Source organism: Suncus etruscus, chromosome 4, assembly GCF_024139225.1.
Source record: "Suncus etruscus isolate mSunEtr1 chromosome 4, mSunEtr1.pri.cur, whole genome shotgun sequence".
Taxonomy (NCBI): domain Eukaryota; kingdom Metazoa; phylum Chordata; class Mammalia; order Eulipotyphla; family Soricidae; genus Suncus; species Suncus etruscus.
In genome coordinates this window covers 20,608,794-20,635,247 of record NC_064851.1, presented here as the reverse complement: position 1 = coordinate 20,635,247, position 26,454 = coordinate 20,608,794, and the positions used below count along the sequence as shown (strand labels likewise).

Here is a 26,454-nt window from a genome sequence, read left to right as displayed (position 1 = left end):
TATGCATAAATGACAAATCTACACAGCATCTTCCGGCACAAGGAATGGCCTCGAATGGCTTTGAACCTGGATTCTTACTCTCTTTTTCGATCTTTTTTTTGGGGGGGAACCACACTCTGGGGTGCTCAGTGGCTCTTACCTCTTGATACTCAGAGGATCATGCAGTGCTGGGGATTAAACCCAAATTCCTGTATGGAAAGCATGAGCTCTAGCCTCTTAAGTTATTCCTCCTGCTCTGGATTCCAACTTTATGGGTTGTTGGTCTTTGGGATTCTTTTCCTGATCATCTTTGAGCTTCAAAGGCCTCAATTTGTAGGGGGGGTGGAGTTGGGGGCCACACTTGTCGGTTCTCACGGGTTACTCCTGGCAAGCTTGGGAGACCATATGGGATGCCAAGAATCGAACCCAGGTTGGTCCCAGAACAGCAGTGTGCAAGGCAAACCTTACCACTGTGCTATCACTCAGACCCCCAAAGGTCTCACTTTTAATTTGGGAAGAATTGTAACCAAGCCTTGCCCCAATACCTCTGAGTTTTGCTCTTTTTGTTTGTTTTGTTTAAATTTTGGCTATAGTGTTTATTTATTTTTAATAATATATTTAAGCATCATGATTACAAGCATGTTTATAATTGGGTTTCATTTATAAAAAGGAATACCTCCATCCACCCTTCACCCGTGCAACCTATGGTGCTCAGGGGTTACTCCTGGCTCGGCACTCAGAAGTTACTTCAGGCTTGGGGGACCATATGGGATGCCAGAGATCCAACTCTGGTCAGCCGCATACAAGGCAAACGCCCTACCCACTGTGCTATCACTCCAGCCCTGAATGAGGTTAGTTCTTGGTTTTGACTACAAAGCAAACAAACACGCTATGTCCAGCCACCAAAACACACTCTTCTCCTCAGAACCCTGTGCATACTGCCTCGAGTTAGGGGTTTCCCTACCTTTATCCATGACCTACTGACAGTGGATGACATCCCAGCACAAGGCTAGACACAACTCTGAAGAACAAGTGACATCCTTGACAGCTAGGACCCTACCTACAATGTCTTGTCCAATCCTCAAAGACCTCAGTAAAGACAGGCATCCTGAAGTATGCAGGGAACCCCAGATTTCATGTCTGGAATCTTTTCCTCTCCTTCCAGCTCTGCCATACTACCTACAGCATTGTGGACAAGTTACCTTTCTTCACATCCCTATTTCCCTGTCTATAAATGAACAGAAATAATAAGCCCTCATATGGGGCCGGAGTGATAGCACAGCAGTAGGGCATTTGCCTTGTATGAGGTCGACCTGGGATGGACCCGGGTTCGATCCCCAGCATCCTGTATGGTCCCCCAAGCCTGCTAGGAGCGATTTCTGAGTGCAGAGCCAGAAGTAACCCCTGAGCACTGCTGGGTGTGGCCCCAAAACCACATACACACAAAAGCCCTTATAGTCTTATCATAAAATAAGTCCTATGTTTTCGTAACAAAGGGTCAAGTTTGAATTGCACTTGCCCCACCTCTGAGTAGCTAATAAAGCTGATATTCTGGAGTCAGGTGCCTTAGGTTCAACTCCTGGTTCTATTATTTTCTTTCTAACTGTGTGACCTTTCTGAGTTTCGGTTTCTACTTCCGAAGAAGAGGATAATGCCCATCCTGCCTTCAGAGAGTTTCTGTGAGAATGAAAGGAAAGGATTAGAGAAGGGCCTACTTCGCAGGCTTGTCTTAAAAAGTTATTCCAGGGCCCGGAGAGATAGCCCAGCGGCGTTTGCCTTGCAAGCAGCCAATCCAGGACCAAAGGTTGTTGGTTCGAATCCCAGTGTCCCATATGGTCCCCCATGCCTGCCAGGAGCTATTTCTGAGCAGACAGCCAGGAGTAACCCCTGAGCACCACTGGGTGTGGCCCAAAAACAAAAATAAAAACAAAAAAGTTATTCCACATGAGAGGCAGAGAAAGGTGCCCAGCACAGAAAAAGAAAAAAGAAAAAAGAAAAAAAAAACAACCCCATAGGGAAAAGCTGTCATGTGGGTGAGCCCAGCCTGGAGAGATCTGTCTCTAGTCAAAGTTTAGACTTTGATTGTGTAGTCAGGGCTGTGACCTCTTGCCTAAAAACCTCCCATGACTGAACCAATATTACACTAGCCTTGCATGAAGCTGATCTGTGTTCTATTACCTGAATCTCATATGGTCCCCTGAGTCCCACCAGAAGGGATCCCTGAGAACAGAGCCAGGAGTAAGTCCTGAGCACCACTGGGTGTGACCCCAACACAAACTAAAAATAAAAACCTCCCTAGGCCCCAGATTTCCTGACCTTCTCTTTTGAAGAGCCCTGCGTGATCTGGTCAGGTGAGATGCAGGTGTTCATGGCCCCAGGTAGGGATTGGGCCATGAGCATGAATTCTGGGACCCACCCCCTATGTCTCGCCCCCAGTCTTCCTGAGCTCTCTGTCCTTCCCAAAACATGGAAAGAGCCACTGTGCTGCTGCTGTTGCTGCTGGTACTACCCACAAGGGTTCAATGCTGCTCGAGGACACCCCCTCCTAGGACCTGCATGGGGAGGGGCTGAGCCATTGGGCCACAAACCACAGATGCTGACTCATGGCTCCACAGTATAAAGGAAGTCGACCAGGGGGTTCCTGCAGCTGGAAGGACAAGCTGTGAATAAGATGGCCCAGGGGACAAGGATCCATGTGAGCCTGGAGCAGCCCACATCTGCTGTGTGTGTGCTGGGCACTGAGACTCAGCTAGATGTCTACAGGTGAGAAGGGGTGCTCCTGGGTGAGTGGGGGGCAAGGGCAATCGTACTGGATGAGCTTGGTTTTGCTCACATACCACCTGGATTGGCTTGAGCTTTAGGCTCCAGTCTCTCAGGCATGGGGAAATAAGAACACTGAGGCTGGAATGACCCTAAGATGGGGTCAGATTCAGAGCTGTAAATTCTTTACTATGAAAAAAAGGAGAGCAGGGTTATTTGGACCTCACCATAAATTCATATTGAGCAAGCAAGACCGTCTCTTTATCATTGAGCCAATGGATGCTCAGAGAGGGTCTATGATTGCCTAACATCACACAGCAAGTGTGAACTTGATGACTCTTCCAGGCGTAGGTTGTATTTTGTGACCTTGAGTCTCTTAGCCACGCCTGCTTCAGTGGTACATACAGGTCTGCATGTGATGAGACAGCCTAGGAGAGGCTCAGAGGACAGCTGATCTGCTATGGACTAACTGAGATGCCATGACCAGCTGGGCTTCAGTTTCCTCATCTGTGAAACCAGCATAATTTTCCACTTTTAGGGAAGCAGTAGAAATAAAATGTGAGGAGATGGGACTGGAGTTATAATACTAGAGTGGATAGGGCATTTACCTTGCAACATGGTCAACCTGAGATGGCTCTCCGGCATCCCATATAGTCCTCTGTGCCTGCAGGATTGATTCCTGAGTGTAGAGTCAGGAGTCACCCCTGAGCTTTGCCAGGTGTGGCCATAAATCATTATCATAATAATAATAATAATATGTGATAATAGGTTTATCAAGGATGATAAATATCAATAATATGTGATAATAGGTTTATCAAGGATGTGGCACAAGGCACAAGGCTGGGCAAATGGCTGGTAGTTGTTCATCTATTCATTAGTTCACTTAGTCAATGCTCACCTGTTGCCTCCCACACACCAGCTTCCACTAACCAGGCTCCAGTCAAACTAGACAGTCCAGGTACATGAGTGGCCATGGGGCTCTTTTCCACAGGCATCTCCGCTTCCTCCCACACTCATCCCAGCACGTACACACCTGCAAGTGTCTGAGCCTTGGTTTACCCATCTGTAAAGTGAGGAAATGAACCCTCTCCTAACCTTCTGAGTGGTGGCAAGGACACAGGGCACAAGGCATGCCAGAAGAGGAAACGATGGGAGTTCTAATGCAGGCAGTACGGTCTGTGGGGTGTAGGATTGCAGCCCATGTCTGGCTTCGACTCTCTTCCTTCCACCACCTCCAAGAACAGAAACATGAGAAGTCACAAAAGAATTGGCTCTGGGGGCCAGAGAGATAGCACCGTGGTAGGGCATTTGTCTTGTATTCGGCTGACCCAGGATGAATCTGGGTTCAATTCCAGGCATCCCATATGGTCCCCTGAGCCTGCCAGGGACGATTTTTGAGCACATAGCCAGAGCCAGGAGTAACCCTGAGCGTGGCCGGATATGGCCCCAAAACCAAAAAAAATTTTAGCTGTTGGGCTGCCTTATGATAGCACCCTGCACCCCAACCCCTTCAACACACACATAGTGATAGCCCTGAGATTGTGAAACCTTTGTATTTGGGGCCCCAGAAGGGCTGGCAAATAACCATGTCCAAAGTCACACTACTGGACTGAATGATAGCACAGTAGTAGGACATTTGACTTACATGCAACCAACCTGGGAGAGAGCCGGGTTCGATCCCTGGCATCCCATGTGCTCCCCCGAGCCTACCAGGAGCAACCCCTGAGCGCTGGTTGGTGTGGGCCAAAACCAAAAACAAAACTAAGTCACACTAACAGGTATGCTTCGCCTCAGAGCCTCAGTCTCCTGCCTGGAGAGACCAGAGACCATGGCTATAGAGCTGAAAGGAAGTTCCCCACACCTTACAAGGGAACCCAGGGAAATAACAAGCTGAGGGGACCACACCACCAGCCAGAGCCCCGAGTCTCTGTTTTGCATCTTTGGAGACACTTTTGTGTCCTGCCATACCTCTGGGGGGACCTACCTGGTCTGCCACCACAGCCAATAGGGATGCTACCCTCACAGAGCAGAGATGAGCCATGTGGTTTTGGCAGAGAAGCCTGGGCCTTCCTTATGAGCTGGTTTGGCCTGGGAGGACTATAATCAAGTGTGATGCTGAGCAGAAAGGCACAGGCACTGTCCAACCTCCCTCGCCCTGGGCATCCCACCTGAGCGTCCCTAATTTCCTAGGATTGTTGTTTCACGGCCACAGGTAAAGCAGTCCTGGGCCTTCCACACCTCATGGGGGCCTAGTAAGCATGAAAATGCCACTTCAATATTACAAGACACAGCATCCAGGCAAGGCTAGCACTGGACCAAGATTCTCGAACCTGTCAGAAATGACCCAAGTTGTCCGGCCACACTCCAGCCCTTGGAGGTTGCCTGGGAGAAGTGTTCTAGGGGCCACTGATCCCTGCACCCTGCTGTGAGTTGGTGAGTGTCTGATGAAAGGGTCTTCCAACAAGCTAGGTACCACAAGTGCAGGCCAGCTGGGAAGATGTGGACAGACCCAGCCCCAGGTTGTGTATTGCAGTGGAGGCCTGTGCATGCACCCACCCACATGGGCCCTGCCTCCTTCACTGACCCTGACAGTCTGTGTGCTGAAGACCAGGCCAGTATTATCTGGGGAGTGAGGATCCAGCCATCCTGCTCCCCCCAGTCTCCACTGTGTGGGATCCTGGTAGGAAGTAGGTAGCCAAAGGAACAGGGCCTGCCGCTCCAGGTTAGCAGGTATGGAAAAATATTCTTGTCAAAGAGGGTCTGAGGAACGCACGCCACTGGACCAGAGTTGGTGCTTGATGACATAGCCGTTGCCTACCCAGGATCTTCTGGAATCAGAGAGCCCCCTGCCCATTCCCTCAGCTCAATGTCTGGCACACTGTGTAGGGTGGTAAATGAATGTGTACTGATTAAATCAATCAATCAATCAATCAATCAATGAGTGGAGGTTCTACTGAACATTCACTTGGTTTCCTTAATATCTTTTTGCAACAGGAGAGAGGGGTGGAAAGGTAGGAAGGAGTTAAAGTAAGACAAAAGGTCACATACTCAAGAATTCAACCCTCTGGGCCTAGGTGATAGCACAGTGGTAAGGCTGTATGCCTTGCATACAGCAGACCCAGTACAGATTGGGGTTTGATTCCTGGCATCCTATATGCTGATCTCCTCCCCATCCCTCCCCCCCACAAGCCTGCCAGGAGTTATTTCTGAGCACAGGACCAGGAGTAACCCCTGTGTGCTGCCGAGTGTGGCCCCAAACCAATAAATAAATTAATAAATGAATGAATAAATAAATAAATAAATACAAAAGTTCAACTTTCTACACAAGTTTTATGGCCTTAGATTGCTTTGTGTACTTCTAAGAAATGTTATAATGTATTACAATCTGGGGACTTGAGGGACAAAGTAATTATATGTGGGTTCTATTTTATTTTTTTTAATGTTCTTTGGCTGAAAGTTCAAAATTAAGGTATCAGCAAGGGGATTTCTCCTAAGAATTCTGTTTATGGGTGACTGTCCTTCCACTGTAACTTTACCTTGTCCTCTTTCTTTCCATCTTTGTCCTCATAATTAAAAATTTAAAAAAAAGTTCAACTTTCATTGTCAGCTTCTTCAGAGGAAATATTAAATAATGGTCTTGGATCATCATCAAATTAGACTGCTATATTAAAAAATGTGCTGGGGCTGGAGAGATGCATGGAGATAAGGCATTTGCCTTGCATGCAGAAGGACGATGGTTCTAATCCTGGCATTCCAGATGATCCCCCGAGCCTGTCAGGCATGATATCTGAGCATAGAGCCAGGAGTAGCCCATGAACACAGCCACGAGTGACCCCCCCAAAAAAAAAGAAAATGTTGTGCCAATATTCAAAGACAATAGAAATGGTGGTGGTGGGGCCGGAGTGATAGAATGGCGGTAGGGCATTTGCCTTGCACGCTGCTGACCCAGGACAGATGCAGATTCTTTTTTTTTTTGGGGGGGGGGGGTTTTGGGCCACACCTGGTGTTGCTCAGGGGTTACTCCTGGCTGTCTGCTCAGAAATAGCTCCTGGCAGGCACCGGGGACCATGTGGGACACCGGGATTCGGACCAACCACCTTAGGTCCTGGATCGGCTGCTTGCAAGGCAAACACCGCTGTGCTATCTCTAGATGCAGATTCTATCCCTGGCATCCCATATGGCCCCCTGAGACTGCCAGGAGTAATTTCTGAGCACAGAGCCAGGACTAATCCCTGAGCACCATCAGGTATGCCCCAAAATAAAACAAAATAAAATAATCCAACCCTCTGCTATCTGCCATTACCACCCCTCACCCCAGTCCCTAGCACTGGGTCCTCTGTTTCCTTAGCCCCCAGGGCAGCAATAGCCACTGCCTTCTCTGCTTCACCCTCCCTGAGCCAGGTGTGGTGTGAGGAACAAAGTGAGAGAAAGGGGAAGGGAGAACTTTCTAGAAATCTATGCCTGCTGCACGCCACACCCTTTGTGGGGGGGGGGGTTTTACCTTCCTTTGTAACCTTGTGAAAGAAGATCCTTCCGTTTGAGGTGAGGAAACTCTGGGGCCCTAAAGGTGGGGGGGAGGTCAGGCAAAGCTGGGCTCCTATGAGAGGCCCTGGACAGAAATCTGCCCCCTTCAGTCACAGTCCTACCCATGGAACCTCTCACAGTGTTCGGGCCAGGGATGTGGTTTATCCTCTGGCCACAGCTCAGCCCTGACTACCCTCTCTTCCTGACACCCTGAGCTGCCTCTACTCTCCACTGCTTCACTAAAATAAATCCACCTTCCCTTTCCTTTCCTGTGCACCTGCCTGCCCCCATACTTCCCTCTGACTGCAGCCATCCCAAGTACCTGTGTGGAGGGAGAGGAAAAGAGGAATTATGGCCTGATCTGTTCTGAGTCTCCTGAGCTGTGATCATGTGACCAGAAAGAGCCAGAATCTTTCCTATAACAGGAAGAGAGATGCTGCTTCAAGGGGCAATCATGTACCCAGGCTCCCAGCTATGCCACAAAGAATAGCTCATTCTCTCCAGCATCTACTTCTATGTCTAGAAAAAGGTGGGAGGAGATAAAAAAAAAAATCAACAACCTATATAATGCCGGGATATTGCTCAAAGATGGGGCTTTCACTTTACACGTGTGAGACCCTACAAACCGGAAAGGAATAAAGACCTACTTAACAGCATGGCCCTAAAGTAGCAGATGGAGAAGAGCCCATCATATGTCAGTGGTGGCTTCCAGAAACACTTTGGATCCCTGGTAGTACAGTGGGTAAGGGGTTTGGCATTTGGCCATCCTGGTATCCCATATGGTCCCCCGAGCCTGCCAGAAGTTAACCCTGAGTACTGCCGGATATAGCCCTAAAACAAAACAAAACAAAACAAAACAAAAATTATAAAAAAACATATTGGGTTCCTGATAAATTGATTTGAGTTACTTTTATATTTGGTCCTAGAAGACTCAGAAACCAAACTGTTACCAACATTTTTACCACCCCAATTACCAACTTCATCTGGGGTTGTGCCCTCATGGTTGAATAAGTGATGGGTCAGGGGAACCCAGCTTTTTCTGCCTGGTTATGCAGGTTGAACATGTGCTATACACTGTGCTGTTTGCTGGGGTTCCACTGTGCCCTGCCTTCCTGGTTTCCTGCTCACAAATTCTACTCAGCTTACTGGAACCCCCAGACATTTAGAGACTCTTCTCTTCTTCCCTACAAAATGAATATAAAGATAAGATAGCATTCTTCATAAAATATTAAATCAAGGGCTGGAGAGATAGCATGGAGGTAAGGCGTTTGCCTTTCATGCAAGAGGTCATCGGTTCGAATCCCAGCGTCCCATATGGTCCCCCGTGCCTGCCAGGAGCAATTTCTGAGCATGGAGCCAGGAGTAACCCCTGAGCACTGCCGGGTGTGACCCAAAAACCACAAAAAAAAAATATTAAATCAAAGCAAACCACAGTTGGGGCCAGAAAGATAGTACAGCAGTAGGGCATTTGCCTTGCATTCGAACAACCCAGGACAGACCTGGGTTCAATTCCTGGCATCTCATATGGTCCCCCGAGCCTGCCAGGAGCAATTTCTGAGCACAGAGCCAGAAGTAACCCCAGAATGCCACCAGGTGTGGATCATAAATCAAACAACAAACAAACAAAAACCAACCCACAGGCATAAGGGACAAAAATGCTTGTCAGGTCATGTAGAAGAAAATTGAGATGGCCTTGCTTCATTCTATGATAGCAGTTCTATTTATTTGTTTATTTACTTTTAATATGGTTTTTTGATGAGGGGAATGTTTACATCTTTATGGGTTTGGGACCACATCCAGCAGGGCTTAGTCCTGGAACTGTACTCAGGGATTACTCCTGGCAGGCTTAGGGGACCATGTCAGTGTAGGAATAAATCTACACTTGGCCACGTGCAAGGTAAGCATCCTACCTGCTGTATCATCGCTCTGGCCCCAATTTTCCACACCTTTAATGCAGTTCACCATCACCCCTATTTCATTTCAGATCCTTCACAGCCAAACCTAGGGGTCAGCCACTGCTTCTGTTTCTCTGCCTTCTCCTTATTGGTGAGGATCTGTATCCTCACAAATTTGTTCAGGTACCTGCTTCATCATTCTTTGAACTTCACACTGTCCTTGTTTTTCTTGATCTTGAAGGACTTTGTGTCCTTTCACCAACCTGGAGCTTGATTATCTAATTTTCACACAACACGGTTTCTGGACGCACAAGACAGTCGAGGCTGGCACTCAGCCTTCCGTGACCCTGAATTGTTCCTCTCCTCCCCAAGGTGAGGAATTTATATTAATTATATTATGTTAATATTAATATATTGATTTAATTTATAATTAATAAAGATATTATATATAATGAATATAAATAATAAATTAATATAATATATTGATATGTTAATATATTGATATTAATTATATTAATGTCTTAGATATAACACCAAAAGCAAAATCCATGAAAGAAATAGCTGATATGTTAAAAGCATTTATGCTCTAAAGAAAAGGCTATCAAAAGCACAAATCACAGACAGAAAATTCTTCCCTCCACCCCAAATATTGGGCAATCAATATTGTGGAATTTGGAGGTACTGTACTCTAGGAGCCCCAGGATCTATATAACTGGGTCAATGAGTTTTAGCAGTTTAGTTTGACTTACATCTTTTCCATGATTAGAGGAAAAGCTGTAGAACTGGAAAGTCATTTATCTCTGGCTGTGGGATGTGGGTATGGCTGCTGGGGCTTTCTGCATTGGAAAGGAGTAGAGGGAAACTAGAAAGTTCTTCCCCAACTCATAGAAAACTCCAGAGTTCTCAACATGAAAATTGGTATACTTTGAGTTATTGTCAGTTTGATGTCTCAGCAGAGGTTAATCATGAAGCAGTAAAGTTGGGTTGTTTTCATGGCAGAGGCTGTGGTGTGTGGATGCAGCTGTCTGGGTTTTAGCAGGACTGGGACTTGGCCTACCCTCTCTGGAGGGTACCCCAGAGTTTTCAGCCTGAAGACCAGTATACCATGAATTTTAGCAGCTTGGTTTGCATCTCTTTCCAGATTACTGGTGAAGCTGTGAAGCTCAACATTTGTTTTCATAATTGCAGCTGTGGGATGTCAACAACTACTTTACCATAGATACATAATGGAAAAGAAACATAGAAAAGACTTACTTTGGTATGATTATAAGTCATCAAGGAATTGTTCGTTAAAATAATATGCGCTATTTGCACACCTATTAGAGTGGCCAATTCCAGAACACTGACACTATCAAATGCTAGAAAGTGAGTGGACTATCTGAATTCTCAGTCATTGCTGGTAGAAATGAAAAATGCTACATCCGGGAGATAACATGGAGGTAAGGCATTTGCCTTGTATGCAGAAGGATGGTGGTTCGATTCCCAGCATTCCATATGGTCCCCCATGCCTCCCAGGAGTGATTTCTGAACACAGAGCTAAGAGTAACCCTTGACCACAACTGAGAGTAACCCAAAAAACCAAAACAACAACAAAAACAAAAATATATTATTCAAATAACCATACTCCTTGGTATTTATCAAAAAAAGCTGAAAACTATTTCTACACAAAATCTTGCTCATGAGTATTAAAAAGTGGCTGTATACATTATTGCCAACAATTGGAAGCAAACAAGGCCTTCTTCAGTAACACTTTTTTCTAACACTTAGAAAAAAATGAGTTACCACTCCTAGGAATATACCCTAGGAACACAAAAATGCAATACAAAAATCCCTTCCTTACACCTATATTCATTGCAGCACTATTTACCATAGCAAGACTGGAAACAACCAAGATGCCCTTCAACAGATGAATGGCTAAAGAAATTGTGGTACATATACACAATGTAATATTATGCAGCCGTCAGGAGAGATGAAGTCATGACATTTTCCTATACATGGATGTACATGGAATCTTATTATGCTAAGTGAAATAAGTCAGAAAGGGAGAAAGACACAGAAAGGTCTCACTCATCTATGGGTTTTAAGAAAAATGAAAGACATTCTTGCAATAATTTTCAGAGACAAAAGAGAAGAGGGCTGGAAGTTACAGCTCACTTCATGAAGCTCACCACAAGAGTTTAGTTAGAGAAATAACTACATTGAGAACTATCCTAACAATGTGAATGAATGAGGGAAGTAGAAAGCCTGTCTCGAGTACAGGCAAGGGTGGGGTGGGGAGGAGGAAGATTTGGGATATTGGTGATGGGAATGTTGCACTGGTGATGGGGTTGTTCTTTACATGACTAAAACCCAACCACAATCATGTTTGCAATCAAGGTGTTTAAATAAAAAAAATTTTTTAAATGAGCTATCAAGTTATGAAAAGACCCAGAGGAAACTAAGATGCATGCTCCTAGTTGAAAAGGTCACACAGTCTGTCCTTATAATTATATGGCATTTTGGGAGATGGGAAATGAGTGAGGCAGGAGGTGTTGGGAAATAATGAAACTACTCTGTATGGTACTATGACAGAGAATATGTTAGTCATGCATTTGTCTAAAGTCGAAGATCAACAAGTGAACCCTGATGCAAACTGTGAACGTCAGACAATAATGTGATCTGTAAAGCTTAATCAGTTATAACAACTTCACCACTCTGGTGAAGGCCATAAGGAACCATGATAGTAAGAAATATGAGATACGGGGCCGGGCGGTGGCGCTGGAGGTAAGGTGCCTGCCTTATCTGCGCTAGCCTAGGAGACGGACCGCGGTTCGATCCCCCGGCGTCCCATATGGTCCCCCAAGCCAGGAGCGACTTCTGAGCGCATAGCCAGGAGTAACCCCTGAGTGTTACCGGGTGTGGCCCAAAAACCAAAAAAAAAAAAAAAAAAAAAAAAAAGAAATATGAGATATATGTGGACAAAGTGGCCCATGAACCTCCCTTTACAGTAAACTCGACCATCAGTGCTCACCGTTCTAAATGACTTTGAACTGGGTGGCAATATTTCTACCCTGGCTCTATGCCAGCTATTGAAAAAAAGTCTGAGTTCCTTTAAATATTTCTTGATGATACTCTTTGCTCTGCATGAGTTAATCTGTAAAGCCCTCTGTGTATAGAAACCTGCTTCTTCCTTTCCTCAGGGCTGGAGAATCTCCTGATCTTTGTGTCTTTGATGCTTATGTAAAAGAGAACTATTTTATAACTTGCCATCACTGTGCTACCAACATGTTCAATTTCATATCTGGTCTATCAGTCACGGTGATTTCTCATCCACTCTATAGCACTGAGTATAAAAATCCATTTGGAGATAATTCATACCTTTATACTATTAAGCCTTCCTAATTATGTTTCATTCTATTAATTTGGGTTTCTCTGTTTTCAATTGGTTTGCTCATTTTCTTTATAAGATGCTTACTTGTCCTTTATTTGATTTATCTTAAATATTTTACAAAGCTTTTCCCTACATGACATAAATTATAATATTTGGGGGGAGAGAAAAAGAGCAATGGTGATTGATGCTCAGAGCTTACTCCTGACTATGCTTCAGGGGATCAAAAAGTACTGGAGATCAAACCTGGGTCAGTTACATGTAAGGAAAGTATTGTACTATCTCTTCATGACTCTATATGGTTTTTTTAAATTATGTTTTCTAACTTTTTGTTGCTGATGTATACAAATACAATCTTTTCCCTCTCCACCTCACCTTAGGGAACTTTAACCATTTCTTTCTCTCTCACTTCCTTTCGTTTTTTTTGTTTTTGTTTTTTTTTGGAGGGGGGAGCTACACCCAGCTATGGTCAGAATTTATTACCTGGACCTGCATTCATTGATCATTCCTCACTGTGCTTGGAAGAGCTTATTATTGCCAGAGTTAAACCTAGGTTGGCTGCATGCAAAGCAAGCATCATACTGTCTGTTCAGCCCCATTTAATTTTCTTTGTTTGATTAGAGAATCCATAGCCAGTGATACTCAGTGATTACGCCCTACAAGTTGCTCAGGAATCACTCCTGGCAATGTTCATGGGACCAGGTGGTACCATAGATTGAACTTGGACCTTTGTTATGCAAAGCATACACTAGGTCCTTTAAGACATCTCTCTAGGGGCCAGAGAGATAGCATGGAGGTAGGGCATTTATTTGCCTTATGTGCAGAAGAATGATGGTTCGAATCCTGGCATCTCATATGGTCCCTTGAGCCTGCCAGGAGAGATTTCCAAGCATAGAGCCAGAAGTAACCTCTGAGCGCTGCTGGGTGTGACCCAAAAACAAAAACAAAAACAAAAGACATCTCTCTAGTTCTTTCCATTTCTTTTTGTCTGTATATTTAGGAGGGGGTTATAGATTAGCATATTACTTCAAATATTGGCAGGTTTTCTTACTTTCCTTCTGCATACTGTGATGGAAGCCTCATGCTCCAAGACCAGGACATCAGAGAGACACGGGTCTGGAAGCAAACACTGATGCAAGAAATAATCCACACACACTGAAGGGGGTGAATCCTTCCCCTTCTAAGAAGCAGATAGCTCAGTGGAGAAAAGCTGGAAGTGCAAAGGTATTTTTATTAGGAAGAGTTCGGACCACACCCTGGGGTGGAGAATAGGGAGGGACCTTGTTAATCCAATAGCATACCTTGACTTTTTATTCTCCTTCTTCAGTGACAATGTTGTACAATGTTGCCTGAACAATGTTGAAGAGATGTGGTGAAAGTTGAATTTTTTCAAGTTTTCACTATTAAGCAGGAGGTTTTTTTGTGAGTTTTTACTTATCTGTCATTGACTATCTACCAAAAATTCTGCTTGTGAGGCTGCAGAGTGGGAAGGGCACTTGCCATGCACGCAGTTATGAGAGTTCAATATCTGGCACTACATATGGTCCCCTGAGCCCAGCCAGAAACGATCCTTGAGCCAGAACCAGAAATAAGCCCTAAGCACAGCTACCAAGCCAAAACAAACACAAAAAAAAACAAACAAAGAAAACCAAAAAGGTATGCTGCTCTCTAATAGTATTTCTTTTTACTTTCCTAAAATTCTTCCCCTGAACAACCTTACTAAGAATTTATCAGTTTTACTAGTCTATTTTGTTTGTTTGTTTGTTTGTTTGGGTACCACACTTGATGGCACTCAAGGGTAATTCCTGACTGTACTCAGTAACTATACCTAGAGGAGTTTAGGGAATCATATGAGGTGCTGGTGCTGGATCCAACCTGATTCTGCCACATGTAAAGCAAACACCCTACCTGCTGTATCATTGCTTCAGCCCCTTTACTGGTTTATTTTATTTGTGTTGATTTACTTGTTTCTATGCCACCAATTTCTTTATTTGAAAAGATTACACTTCATTTTTTATCTTCCCTTTTTGTTTACTTAATTTTGAGCTTTCTTCTTAAAAAAAATTTTGTTGTTGTTGTTGTTGTTGTTTTTTGTTTTTAGGCCTCACCTGGTGTCGCTCAGGGGTTATTCCTGGCTATGCACTCAGAAATCGTTCCTGGCTTGGGGGATCATATGGGACGTCGGAGGATCGAACCGCAGTCTCTCCTAGGCTAATGCATGCAAGGCAGATGCCTTACAGCTTGTGCCACTGCTCCAGCCCCTCTACTTAAAATTTTTTTTAATTTTATTTTATGTAGGCACTATGGCTTACAAAGTTACCATAGTTAAATTTTAGGTATACAATTTTCCCACACCTATACCATCAGCTCTCTTCTTTTTAAAGTTTAGGCCTTTAATACTCAGACACCTTTAGATCTCTAAAAGTTTGAAATATAGTATTTTCATTATTATTTCATTCTAAGTAATATTAATTTCCACTAATTATTATTGTAAATGGACTCTGTTAGTGACTAACTTAGTTGCATTGTGATCAAACACTAAGATGCCTTACTTTATTCAATTGAAATTTGCTTTATGGCTAATTATGTGATCTATAACTTTTGGATCTCGGGTGCCCTTTGCTTGGCTGAATATGTCATCATTACTTGGAGAGTAATGCATTTTGTAGCTATTCATGAAATCGAATTTGCTAATGGCATTGCTACTTATTTTTGGCCATTTAATCTATTGCTGAGAAAGAATTGAATCTTCAGCTATAATAGTAGGTGTGTTGACGTCTGTATTTCTATCAATATTTGCCTTACATGATAATTAGACTAAATGTGCATTTTGTTTAGAATTTTCTTCTCGGGAGGCCAGAGAGATAGCATGGAGGTACGGTGTTTGCCTTACATGCAGAAGGATGGTGGTTCAAATTCCGGGATCCCATATGGTCTCCTGAGCCTGCCAGGAGTGATTTCTGAGCATAGAGCCAGGAGTAACCCCTGAGCACTGCCAGATGTGACCCCAAAACAAAACAAAAACAAAAACAAAACAAAAAACAGGAAAAAGAAAAAAATTTTCTTCTAGATCAACTGAAACTTGAGGGTTGAGACCTCCACTGTAAATAATGTGTTTGGAGCCTTAAAATAAAATTTTTTGTCAATTGATTTTTTTATTATTTTTTAAAATTTTTTATTTTTAATTATGAGAACAAAGATGCAAAGAATGAGGACAAGGTAAAGTTACAGTGAAAGGACAATCACCCATAAACAGAATTCTCAGAAGAAATCCCCTTGCTGATACCTTAATTTTGAACTTTCAGCCAAAGAACATTAAGAAAAATAAAACAGAACCCATGTACAATAACTTTGTCCCTCAAGTCCCCAGATTGTAGTACATTATAACATTCTTAGCAGTACAAAGCAATCTAAAGCCATAAAACTTATGTAACTCCTTAAACATTGAAGGCATAGTATTTTTTTACATTTCCATGCACATGCATATTAGTTTAAGTTAACCTCAAAAGTTTAAGTGGGTTTTTTATTTTTTAAGGATTAGAGTCAAAGGAGCACAGTAAAAACGGTGTTAGAGTGGCAATTATTGTTTGCATAGGCCCACCAAAATCTGAGGGACATGGAAAGGAAAAGCCTTGGCCTAAATACAAGGAGACCCTACCCCTAAAGTTTCCTGGCATAAGATCAACTCTAGGCTCCAGGCAAACTAGTTTGCTCAATCCAAGTCATTGTCTGTAGTACCAATACACTTATTTTTCACACAGTCTCTGTTGTTGGCATCAGGTTTCTGTATTAAAGATCCTGGAATCTGCATATCCTACATTGAAGTCAGGATAGTGTGGAGCGTCCTCTCATTTCACCTCACAATTAAAGGGCAATGCAGAGAGCCCTGTCCTATAAGCAGGTCATTGTTGTTTTCAAGTCTTCTTAGGATTAATATCTTTAAAAGTAGCAATATTAGGGGCTGGAGCGATAGCACAGCGGTAAGGCATTTGCCTTGCACTTGGTTAATACAGGACGAATGGTGGTTTGAATCCCTGGCATTCTATATGGTCCCCCAAAGCCTGCCATGAGTAGCTTCTAAGCACAGAGCCAGGAGTACCCCTATGCACTGCTGGATGTGATCCAAAAACCCAAAAAAAGGACAATATTAGTCTATTTAAATTGATTTTAATTATATTTTTAATTTGTTTTTTATCATTTTATTTTTACTTGTTCAGATTTTCCCCTATGTTTCCTATTGTATTTTTCTTTGCTTTTTTAAATGTTTATTTTTTCCTGATCACTTGTCTTGCATTTTCTACAGAAGTTTATAGACTCCATTTCTGTTGTTTTGATGACTGCCTTTAAAACTTCAAGCATAGCATTAAATATAAAATCTAGAATTAAACTACTTGAATTAAAATCTAGAATTAAACTACCTTGAATCTCCTTTCAATAAGAATCACAGAACAGTATTCACTATCCCTCCCACTTTATGTTCTGCTCCTTTTTAATTTGTTAATTTTATTACCATATGGTACATACAATGTTTGTTTAAACTTACTATAACAGTAACTTACTAAATTTACTAAAACAGCAAGAGATAGTATAGCGGTTAGAGTGCTTGCCTTGTATTTAGCCAACCTAGGTTCCATCTCAAACATCCTCATGGCCCACAAGCACTTCAGGAAGTGATTCCTGAGTGCAGAACCAGGAGTAATCCCTGAGCATTGACAGGTGTGGTCCAAAAACAAAAAACAATTCTAATTTTATTTGCTCTTATTTTTTGCATCTCAGACCATGCTTCCAGAATCATATTATTTCTCCTCCACCTCCTTGCTGACTTCTATTTTTTAATTTTAATTGACATGTTATCATATTGGTTTCAGAGGTATAACATAAATATTTCATATTTCTATATGTTGTGAAGTGACTACCATAGTGAATATAGTTAACATCCATCACTATCAGTTTAAAAAAACTTTTTAAAATTTCTTTATTGGGGCCAAAGCAATGGCGCAAACGGCAGGGTGTTTGCCTTGCTTTCTATCTTGCTATACCTTGCTGTGCTCAGGGCTTACTCCTGACTCTGCACTCTGGGATCACTTCTGGCAGGGTTCAAGAGACCATACTAGGGCCCGGAGAGATAGCACAGCGGTGTTTGCCTCGCAAGCAGGCGATCCAGGACCAAAGGTGGTTGGTTCGAATCCCGGTGTCCCATATGGTCCCCCGTGCCTGCCAGGAGCTATTTCTGAGCAGACAGCCAGGAGTAACCCCTGAGCACCGCCGGTGTAGCCCAAAAATAAAAACAAAAACAAAAAAAAGAGACCATACTAGTTCCAGAGGGAAAAACTGGATTTGGTCACATGCAAGCAAGAGCTTTACTCTCTGTATCTTTCTAGTCCCAATTTTTGTTTTTCTGATAACTTTCAGATTTAATCACAGAAATCTTCAATAGGTGGGGCTGGAGTAATGGTGCAGCGGTAGGGCATTTGTCTTGCATGCAGCTGACCCAGGACTGACCTAAGTTCAATCCCCAGCATCCCATTTGGTCCCCCAAGCCATGAACGATTTCTGAGCACATAGCCAGGAGTAACCCCTGAGTGTCACTGGGTGTGGCCCCCCCCCAAAAAGAAAAACAAAAACAAACAAGCCAATAAAAGAAACCTTCAAAGTCACAATACAGAATCATTAACTATAGCCAACCTGTCTCTAGTGCATCTCCAGAATATACTTATTTTTTGCCTTTTCCCTTTAACTTGTTTTACCCTCTTTGCCCACCTTCCTTCTCCCCTCCACTCATACTCCTGTCTCTGGCAACCACCAGACTGTTCTTTCTATCCATGAACGCTCTGATTTGTGGTTGTGGGTTTTTTTTTTTTTATTAAACAAAACTTTAATAAAAACTACCAATAGCTTCAACTGACTGGTCAGGGTCATCTCTTGCAGGAGGAAAACCCATCCAAGATTATATAGGGAGGGATATAGGAAGGTTCTAGCTTTTTGAAGATCATTAAAATGATTGGCTAATGTCTAGGGTTACCTTCCTACTGCTCCCTTGTGTCCTTTCTCAATAGGCTACCTGATATGGCCAGGTAGCTTGGGGAGGTGTTAATAAAAATAGGCTTGAAAAAGCCTAACATGTGGTCCTTACAAAATGGCATCCTTCCTAAGAGAATCCTGACAAGTGACCTTTACAAAATGGCATCCTTCCTTGTTCAGAATCCAGGACCCCACATCTCCTCCTCTTCTTATGGATTTTGGGCTACAAATCTTTGACTTTCCTTGAGGTTCTTTGTCCTTGCTCCTTTTATGGGCACATACTGGGACCTTAGCACAAGCATTAACTACACCTATGCATGCCTGAATAAATAGGAAGAAAGTTAATTATGCATGACCTACTAAGAAAACCATCATCATCATCAACAATAACAAAAATGAACAATGGCCCAGACAGGGCAATTATCAGAGAAGTTTTCCAGGGTGGTTGAGTTAACCATTGTTCATATCTGGTTTGTAGTTTTGGCTTATATGTTTCTCTTTAGATTTTTATAAAGAAAATCAGATATCTTAAAGTTTGACCTTTCTTAAAGTTTGACCTTTAGAAGTTACTTTGGCCAATGTCTGGTTTTAAATACCAGCTCAAAATCTGGAGCAATGGCACAATGAGTCAGATATTTGCTTGAATGTGCCTGTGACCCAAGTTTGATTCTCAGCATCCCATATAGTCCTCCAAAACACTGTCAGGAGTAATTCTGAGTGCAGAACCAGGAGTAACCTCTGAGCATCACTGGGTGTGGCCCAAAAACCAAAAGAAAAATAAAACAGCTTTTCTTGTGCAAAATACATCTTTATTGAAATATAACTTTGGAGCTGGAGAGATAGTACAGGGGGGTAAGATGCTTGCCTCCATATGACCAAACTTGGCTTAAACTTTTGGCACCACAAATGGTTCCTCTGAATAGCACCAGGTATAACTACTGAGTTCAGAGCCAGGAATAGCCCCTGAGCACTACTCAATGATCCTCACAAAAAATTTAACATACATAAAATTGTGCTAGCTACACAATTTTAAATCAATAGATTTACCCAAAAAACTTTGAAGATGCAATTCAACTCTCTTCTGAATGTTGTTGTTGGCATTGAGCAGTCTATTCTCAAAATCTCTGTCATCCCCTTCTAGGTAGGCTGATGTTTTTGTCCAAATACCTTCTCTTTCTGTTGCAAATCTCTGATTCTAGGTTCTTCAATTGAACGTGTGTATGTGTGTGTGTGTGTGTGTGTGTGTGTGTGTGTGTGTGTACATACTCAGAGAAGGGAGATTTCTTTACATTTTTTATGATCTCAGTAATACTCACTGTAGTATTAATTTAATTAATTAATAAGAGTCCTTGATGGAGGTGGATGAAGGTGGATAGAGGATGAGGCCTTTCTCAGTCTGCCCGGTGGCTGCACCCCCTACCTGCCGGCAGGTCTGAGAGTTCAGAATGATGGTGAGAAATGATCCACAGCAGTCATTTCAGGAGACATGAAGCTTTATTATTAATAGGCCCTAGCCAACATGCATGGCTTCTAAGCTAATCAGCTTCTGCATTCATTCTGTCTCTGATCTCTCCTGCCTCCCTCTCCTGAGGCTTCTCCTGCTGAATCTCCCCTTGAATTCCCTAAGGCAACCCCTTTATTAGCAACCACAGACCCCTCCCATCAGTGGGAGGGTCTCCCTCTCCAGGTGAGCTAGGCAGGAAGTTGAGGTGAGGGGTAACATTCAATAAGGTCATTTTAGGGCTGAGAAATATCCTAAAGGCCTGGAGAACATATTTTACATGCATAAAACCTGAGTTTCATCCCCTGCATCTCACGTTTTCCTGAATACACATAGCCCCTGCACAATGACTGGGGTGTCCCTTCCCACCAAATACACACACACACACACACACACACACACACACACACACACACACACACACACATTAAATACCCGGCAGCGTTCAGGGGTTACTCCTTGCTCCACGTTCAGAGAAATTGCTCCTGGCAGGCTTGGGGGACCATATGGGATGCCGGGATTTGTTTGGTTTTGTTTGTTTGTTCGTTTGTTTGTTGGTGTTTTGGACCACACCCGTTTGATGCTCAGGGGTTACTCCTGGCTAAGCACTCAGAAATTGCCCCTGGCTTGGGGGGACCATATGGGACACCGGGGATCGAACTTCGGTCCTTCCTTGACTAGCGCTTGCAAGGCAGACACCTTACCTCTAGCACCACCTCTCCGGCCCCAAGGATGCTGGGATTTGAGCCACCATCCTTCTGCATGAAAGGCAAACACCTTACCTCCATGCTATCTCTCTGGCCTCATATTAAATGTTTTTAATTATTTTTATTTTTTGGTTTTTGGGTCACACCTGATGGCGCTCAGGGGTTACTCCTGGCTCTATGCTCAGAAATCGCTCCTGGCCGGCATGGTGGACCATATGGGATGCTGGGATTTGAACCACCTTCTATAATGGATCGGCTGTGTGCAAGGCAAACACCATCTACTGTGCTATCTTATCTCTCCACTCCCACCAAATATATATATTTTTTAACTGTGATCTAATTGTGTAAGAGGCAGATCTTACAGTGAAGTGCCATAACCTAGAATCAGAAGTCTGTGATTTTTCTCACAACCCTGTGTATTGCCATGAAGTGTGTGGGGTGTGCCATAGCTCCCAGAATACCTGTGTGTCCAGCTATTGTCACCTCCCTGCAGTCTTCCCAGTGTATATATCAGTGCTCCATCTCAGGCTGTCCCACCACTTTCCAACAACCTCAGGAATCAGCCAGCCAGCCAACAGGGATAGACAATTGGGAAAGAAAGAACACAGGATGGGCAGGGTGGGTCCAACCTTGCCTCACCATGTGTGTTTCTCTCTGCCCTCCTGTCTGTCCACAGTGCCGCCCCTGAGGGTTGCACAAGCTTCAGTCTCAGTACTCCCCCAGGAGTGCTCGTTGATGTTGCCCACAGCCCTCCCACTAAGAAGAACCCCACTTGTTCCTCCAAATGGCCTCTGGACCCCAGGCTGGAGGTGAGCCTGAGGATGAAGGCTGCCAGCCGCAGCACAGGTGACCAGAAGGTGAGTGCAGCACAGTGGGATGGACATGAGGGAGGAAGAGGCAGTTCTTCATAGCCTGTCACCCACAGACCGCCCCACACTGAGCCCCAGCTTGGCCTCCCCTCCTCTGGGAAAAGGCTGGTTGTGGCTGTGGGGAGATCCGGAGGAACACAGGGTTGGTAGGTTGTTTTTGTTTCACCCTTCCCTTTTCCCTGTGGAGGTGGCTGCTTCTAAGTGAGCTAGGCAGAAAGTTGAGGTGAGGGGTAACACTCAATAAAGTAATTTTAGGGCTGAGAAATATCATAAAGGCCTGGAGCACATACTTTACATGCATGAAACCCATGTTTCATCTCCTGCACCTCACGTTTTCTTGAATACAAATAGCCCCTGCACAATGTCTGGGGTGTCTCTCCCCACCAAATATATATATATATATATATATATATATATATATATATATATATATATATATATATATATATTTGAGCATGGTAGGTGGTTAACAAAAAAAGAACATGGCTGCATTGTATTCCTCTAGGTAAGGAAAGGGCAAGAGATCTATTGGAGGCAGATCTGTATGGCAAGAAAGAAATGCAGAGAGATGGAGCCAGTGCTAAAATGGTCTCAGTTTCTAAAGGCAACAGGACCAGTAGAAACATTCATCTATGAGGGGCCAGGAATGTGTGAGGCCCTGGGCTCAATCTCTGGTACCTAAAATTGAATGAATAAAATTAAAATAGGCTCCCTGAGCACCCACAAGCAACCCTAGCACAAATTGGAAGAATCCTTGAGTACTGCAGGGTACAACCTCTAGACAAAACAAATAATCATAAAAATAATAAAAAACAATTCCTGGCCATGAGTAACAAGGCCACAGACGGAATCGAACCTAGGCAGCACCTTAGAGCAGGAAGTTGTTGTCATGATCTGGACACAAGCTGACAGTGACTGCGACATCCCTCTGCATCCCCACTATCTATAGGGCAGGACCAAATACCTCCATGGCCTAAGCAAAAGTACAGTGGGCAAAGTGTTCGCCTTGCACCCAGCCAACCAGAGATCAAAGTCAGGCATCCCATATGGTACCCTGAGTGCACCAGGGGTGATCCCTGAGTGCAGAGCTAGGAGTAAGCCCTGAGCACTGGGTGTGGCCTAAAATAAAACAAAACAAAATAACAAAACACTCTAGAATCCTCAGAAGTGCCTCTTCCCCACTTCCCCAATCCCTACCCCAGCTTGAACCAATCAGACACTTTCATCTTGAAATGGTGAGCCATCTCATTTTTGAAGAATGGAGATAAGCAGATTCTGTCCTGAAAGGTCTCCCTCCTATTCAGAGCCCCTCCCCACATTCTCTCAGGGCCTGGAATCCAAAGTCTCTTGGTCTCTTCCATCCCTTCAGCTTCCCAGCATTAGTTTCTGTGGCTTATAGTCCCACCTGGGCCTCCCCATGTCTCTCCCATCATGTCTATAGTTGCTAACTCCTACTTCTCATCCAAGATCTACCTCCAAGTGAACTGGTACCACCTCCAGCCAGAAAATATCCCTCCCTTGGATACCCTTCTGTGCTCCCTGGGCATTGGAGGTGATTGGTTATAGAACTGGGACACTCCTGATAAGCTGTGACTACTTCTTGTCCTTCCTGGTCTCCTTAGTATGCTGCCCCGACCTGTCACGAGGTCTTACCATTAAGAACACTAATTTGCTGAACATTAATACTAGAGAATCATTCTTGGTTCATTGCTGTCTCATAGATTCGTGTTTCATACTATGGACGGACAAAGGCCCCAGCCCAAGCTTTGATCTACATCACTGCAGTGGGTAAGTGATACCAGTGATCCCTGGGGGGCCCCAACCCTGCCTGCTGCACACGCAGGGCATCTCTCGGGGTGAAAATGCCCACCAGAGCTTCCATTAGATTTAGCAGAGAAACAAGGCAGCGTGCCCACTCCCAGTTATGCATCTGGGAGCCCCTCAATAATCTCCCCTGCAGGCAGCGAGCCGCAAAGTAATACACATGCAGAATGGCAATTGCCTTAGCGCTTTAGTTCTCAACTTAGGAAGGCGTCCCTGGCCTTTCGATAAATGAGCCTCTTTATCTTTTTGACACTTTAAACATTTATAAGAAAAATGACATTATACTGTCATATATAATGATACGCACCAGTGTTTCTCAAATCCTCATTTTACAACCCATCTATACTTTTTTTTTTCCCCTTATACCAACCATCTATTCCTGTTTCAGAGTCTTCTTGAAGTAAAAGGTATTTAGGGCAAGGGAGATGGTTCAAGGGGCTGGAGCACAAGCTTTGCATGTGGGAGCCTGGGATTCTATCTGATCTAGCAACACATGGTTCAAGCACTGACAGGTGTGGCCCCGAAACAAAAAATAAATATGAAGAATATTTTAACTTATCCCTATCTTGATCAAAAGTATGTTATTATGTAAATATGCATGTGATATATTAACTGTATGTGAAGTCTTCAGGTTTTATGTTGGAACACATACTTATTTCACTAATATATATTTAAATATTACTACTACTAATAACACAACACTCTATGCCAGGTACTCGACCAAGATTTTATCTTGCCACAGTCCACTAACATAGGCTCTGTCATGATCGCCATTTATTTTAAAATTATTATTCTTATTTATCTTTGGTTTCGAGGCCACACCCAGTGGTGCTCAGAGCTTATTCCTGGCTCTGTGCTTACACATAGAAATCACAACTGATACTTAGAGATCGAACCTGGGTTGGCTGCATACAAGGCGAGCACCCTACCAACAATAATATCTCTCCAGCCCCCCCAAATTGTCATTCTTAGTTTTATTTGGTCTGGGAGCCACATCCAGTGGCATCAAGGGCTACTCCTGGCAGTGCTCAGGGGATCATATGTAATGCCAAAAATTGAATCTGGGCCTCCTGCATGTAAAGAATGCACTCAGACCATTGAGCTATCTCTCAGCCTTGTTATCTCATTTTACAGATGAAAAAAGTGGAGCACAGGTGCATATCATTATATATGATATATGATATATGTAGAAGTTTGTATAACGAGTTAGTCAGGGAGCTGGGAAGTCCAGGCCACTAAATCCTGAGCTTGCTAGGCCTCACACAAATTACCTGCTCTGGACAGGTCTAAGAGGCCTTCCACATACCCTAACCCTGTGAAGTCCCGAAGTCACTGTTTCACACTCAGCATGCACGGGCCTGGACTTCAGGTATGGCACAGTGGTTGCATAGCAGTCTGACGGGGTTTACAAACAAACACAAGACTCTCTCAGTCTTGTCATGAAAGCAAAACATCTGGGGCTGGGATGTGTCCTGGTGGAGTCTCAGTACCACCGAGAAGAGCTGAATAAGTCTGAGCCAGTGAATGCTGCCTCACCCCTAAGCTCTGTAAGGGCTTGACTTGGAGCCAAAGGCGCCCTGGGCTCCTTGCAGGGACTTCACAGCAAAGGCCCCACTGAAGTGGCTGGGATGTTTCCTGAATTCCGCTGGGAAAGGGAGGTCTGATATGCAGGATATGGCTGGATTCATACAGTGATGACCCAGGAGAAACCATCATCTTCTTTCTCTCCAAAGGGAAGGGGAGAGTCCTGCTAATAGAGATGGCCCCTAGGCCATCTAGGTCTGTGTTTCAGGGCCAAGCTGAATGTCCCGACCTTGGACATTCTCCAGCCTGCTCCTCCTACTCTGTGAATTTCAGAAATCTCTTTGATCGGGGACATCACTCGCACAGGCAAAGCGAAGCACTCGGTAATCAAGAAAAACCAGGTAGGGTTCAAGCCTGACTGCTACATAGATACTCCAAGTACAGCCTGTAAGGCTCTCATATACTCCACGGTCGCCCCCTGGTGGTATTGTGGTGAACAGCCATCTGCCTCACTGGTCCCACCTCTAGTTAAGTAGCTAGTGTCGAGGAGACATTTTAGGACGAAAATTCGAATCATCACAGTCATTTTGATTTACATATTTCCCCTTCTCTTTTGCCAAGTTACATTTTTCTTGATTGTGGGCTCAGAGAATGTGAGAATGTTATTTCCAGATGCCCTGAAGGGAAAAATTGCAGCCAGTAGATCACATATACCTTTCATATGTGAATCCTGGCACATGCACACACACACACACACACACACACACACACACACACACACACACACACACATTTACACTCGCGTTTTACTAACTCCCCCCTACTTTTGGGAGACTCCCACAGTGCAAGAGTAACAAATAAAGGAGACATTGCCTCTGATGTGCTCCATTGGGACAGGCTATATGCAATTGCTGAAACTCCAGAGGTGTGGGCTTGCAGAGATGGGGCATGCAGCAATGAGTCGTTTTAACTGGAGTTCGTTAACAAATCTCAGGGAATCCTGAGATTTAAAACCCCACAGCTGCTGGAACAATTTCTGCTGTTAAAAGAAAAGGATGAGTGTGGACAGCACATACCAGAAGTGAGGCCAGAATGACTGGCTTTGCAGGGAACAAAGTCATTCTCAGACCCCCCACCCCAAGTGCTGTCTCTCTCTGTTTCCTGGGTGGTGGTGGGGACTGATGGGTGGGGTAAGGTTTGGGTGGGGGCCACCACTCAAGCTGCTTTCATCTGTGGGGACAGTCACTGCTGCTAAGAAGTGTCCACACTCTGGAGATCTAGTTAATTAAGGGTCCACACCAGTGGAGCAATTGAGATTAGAATCTTGACGCAAATATTTAGCTCCATTTGGTTTGCCAATCCGACAGTTTTTCCAAGCTGTTAGCATCAGTTGTGTTCTCCTGGGCCCCTTCCGTTGAATTGCATGCGTGGCATTTTTGCTGGATTTGTTCATGGCTTGGGGCAGGCAGTTGCAGACAAGAAT

At 44.0% G+C, this 26,454-nt stretch overlaps 2 protein-coding genes across 3 annotated transcripts in view; one reads left to right on the top strand and one right to left on the bottom strand.

The window, feature by feature from the left end:
• The window catches only part of PADI2 (peptidyl arginine deiminase 2), a 651,199-nt gene that overhangs the window by 253,459 nt on the left and 371,286 nt on the right, over nucleotides 1-26,454 (bottom strand). The gene's annotated exons all lie outside the window — the stretch shown is intronic.
• PADI4 (peptidyl arginine deiminase 4) overlaps nucleotides 2,651-26,454 on the top strand; it is a 44,663-nt gene continuing 20,859 nt past the window's right edge. Inside the window, exons 1-4 of the mRNA XM_049772025.1 lie at nucleotides 2,651-2,742; nucleotides 21,431-21,611; nucleotides 23,345-23,411; nucleotides 25,305-25,372. Coding sequence (XP_049627982.1) covers nucleotides 2,651-2,742; nucleotides 21,431-21,611; nucleotides 23,345-23,411; nucleotides 25,305-25,372 — 408 coding nt within the window. The remainder of the gene's footprint in view (nucleotides 2,743-21,430; nucleotides 21,612-23,344; nucleotides 23,412-25,304; nucleotides 25,373-26,454) is intronic.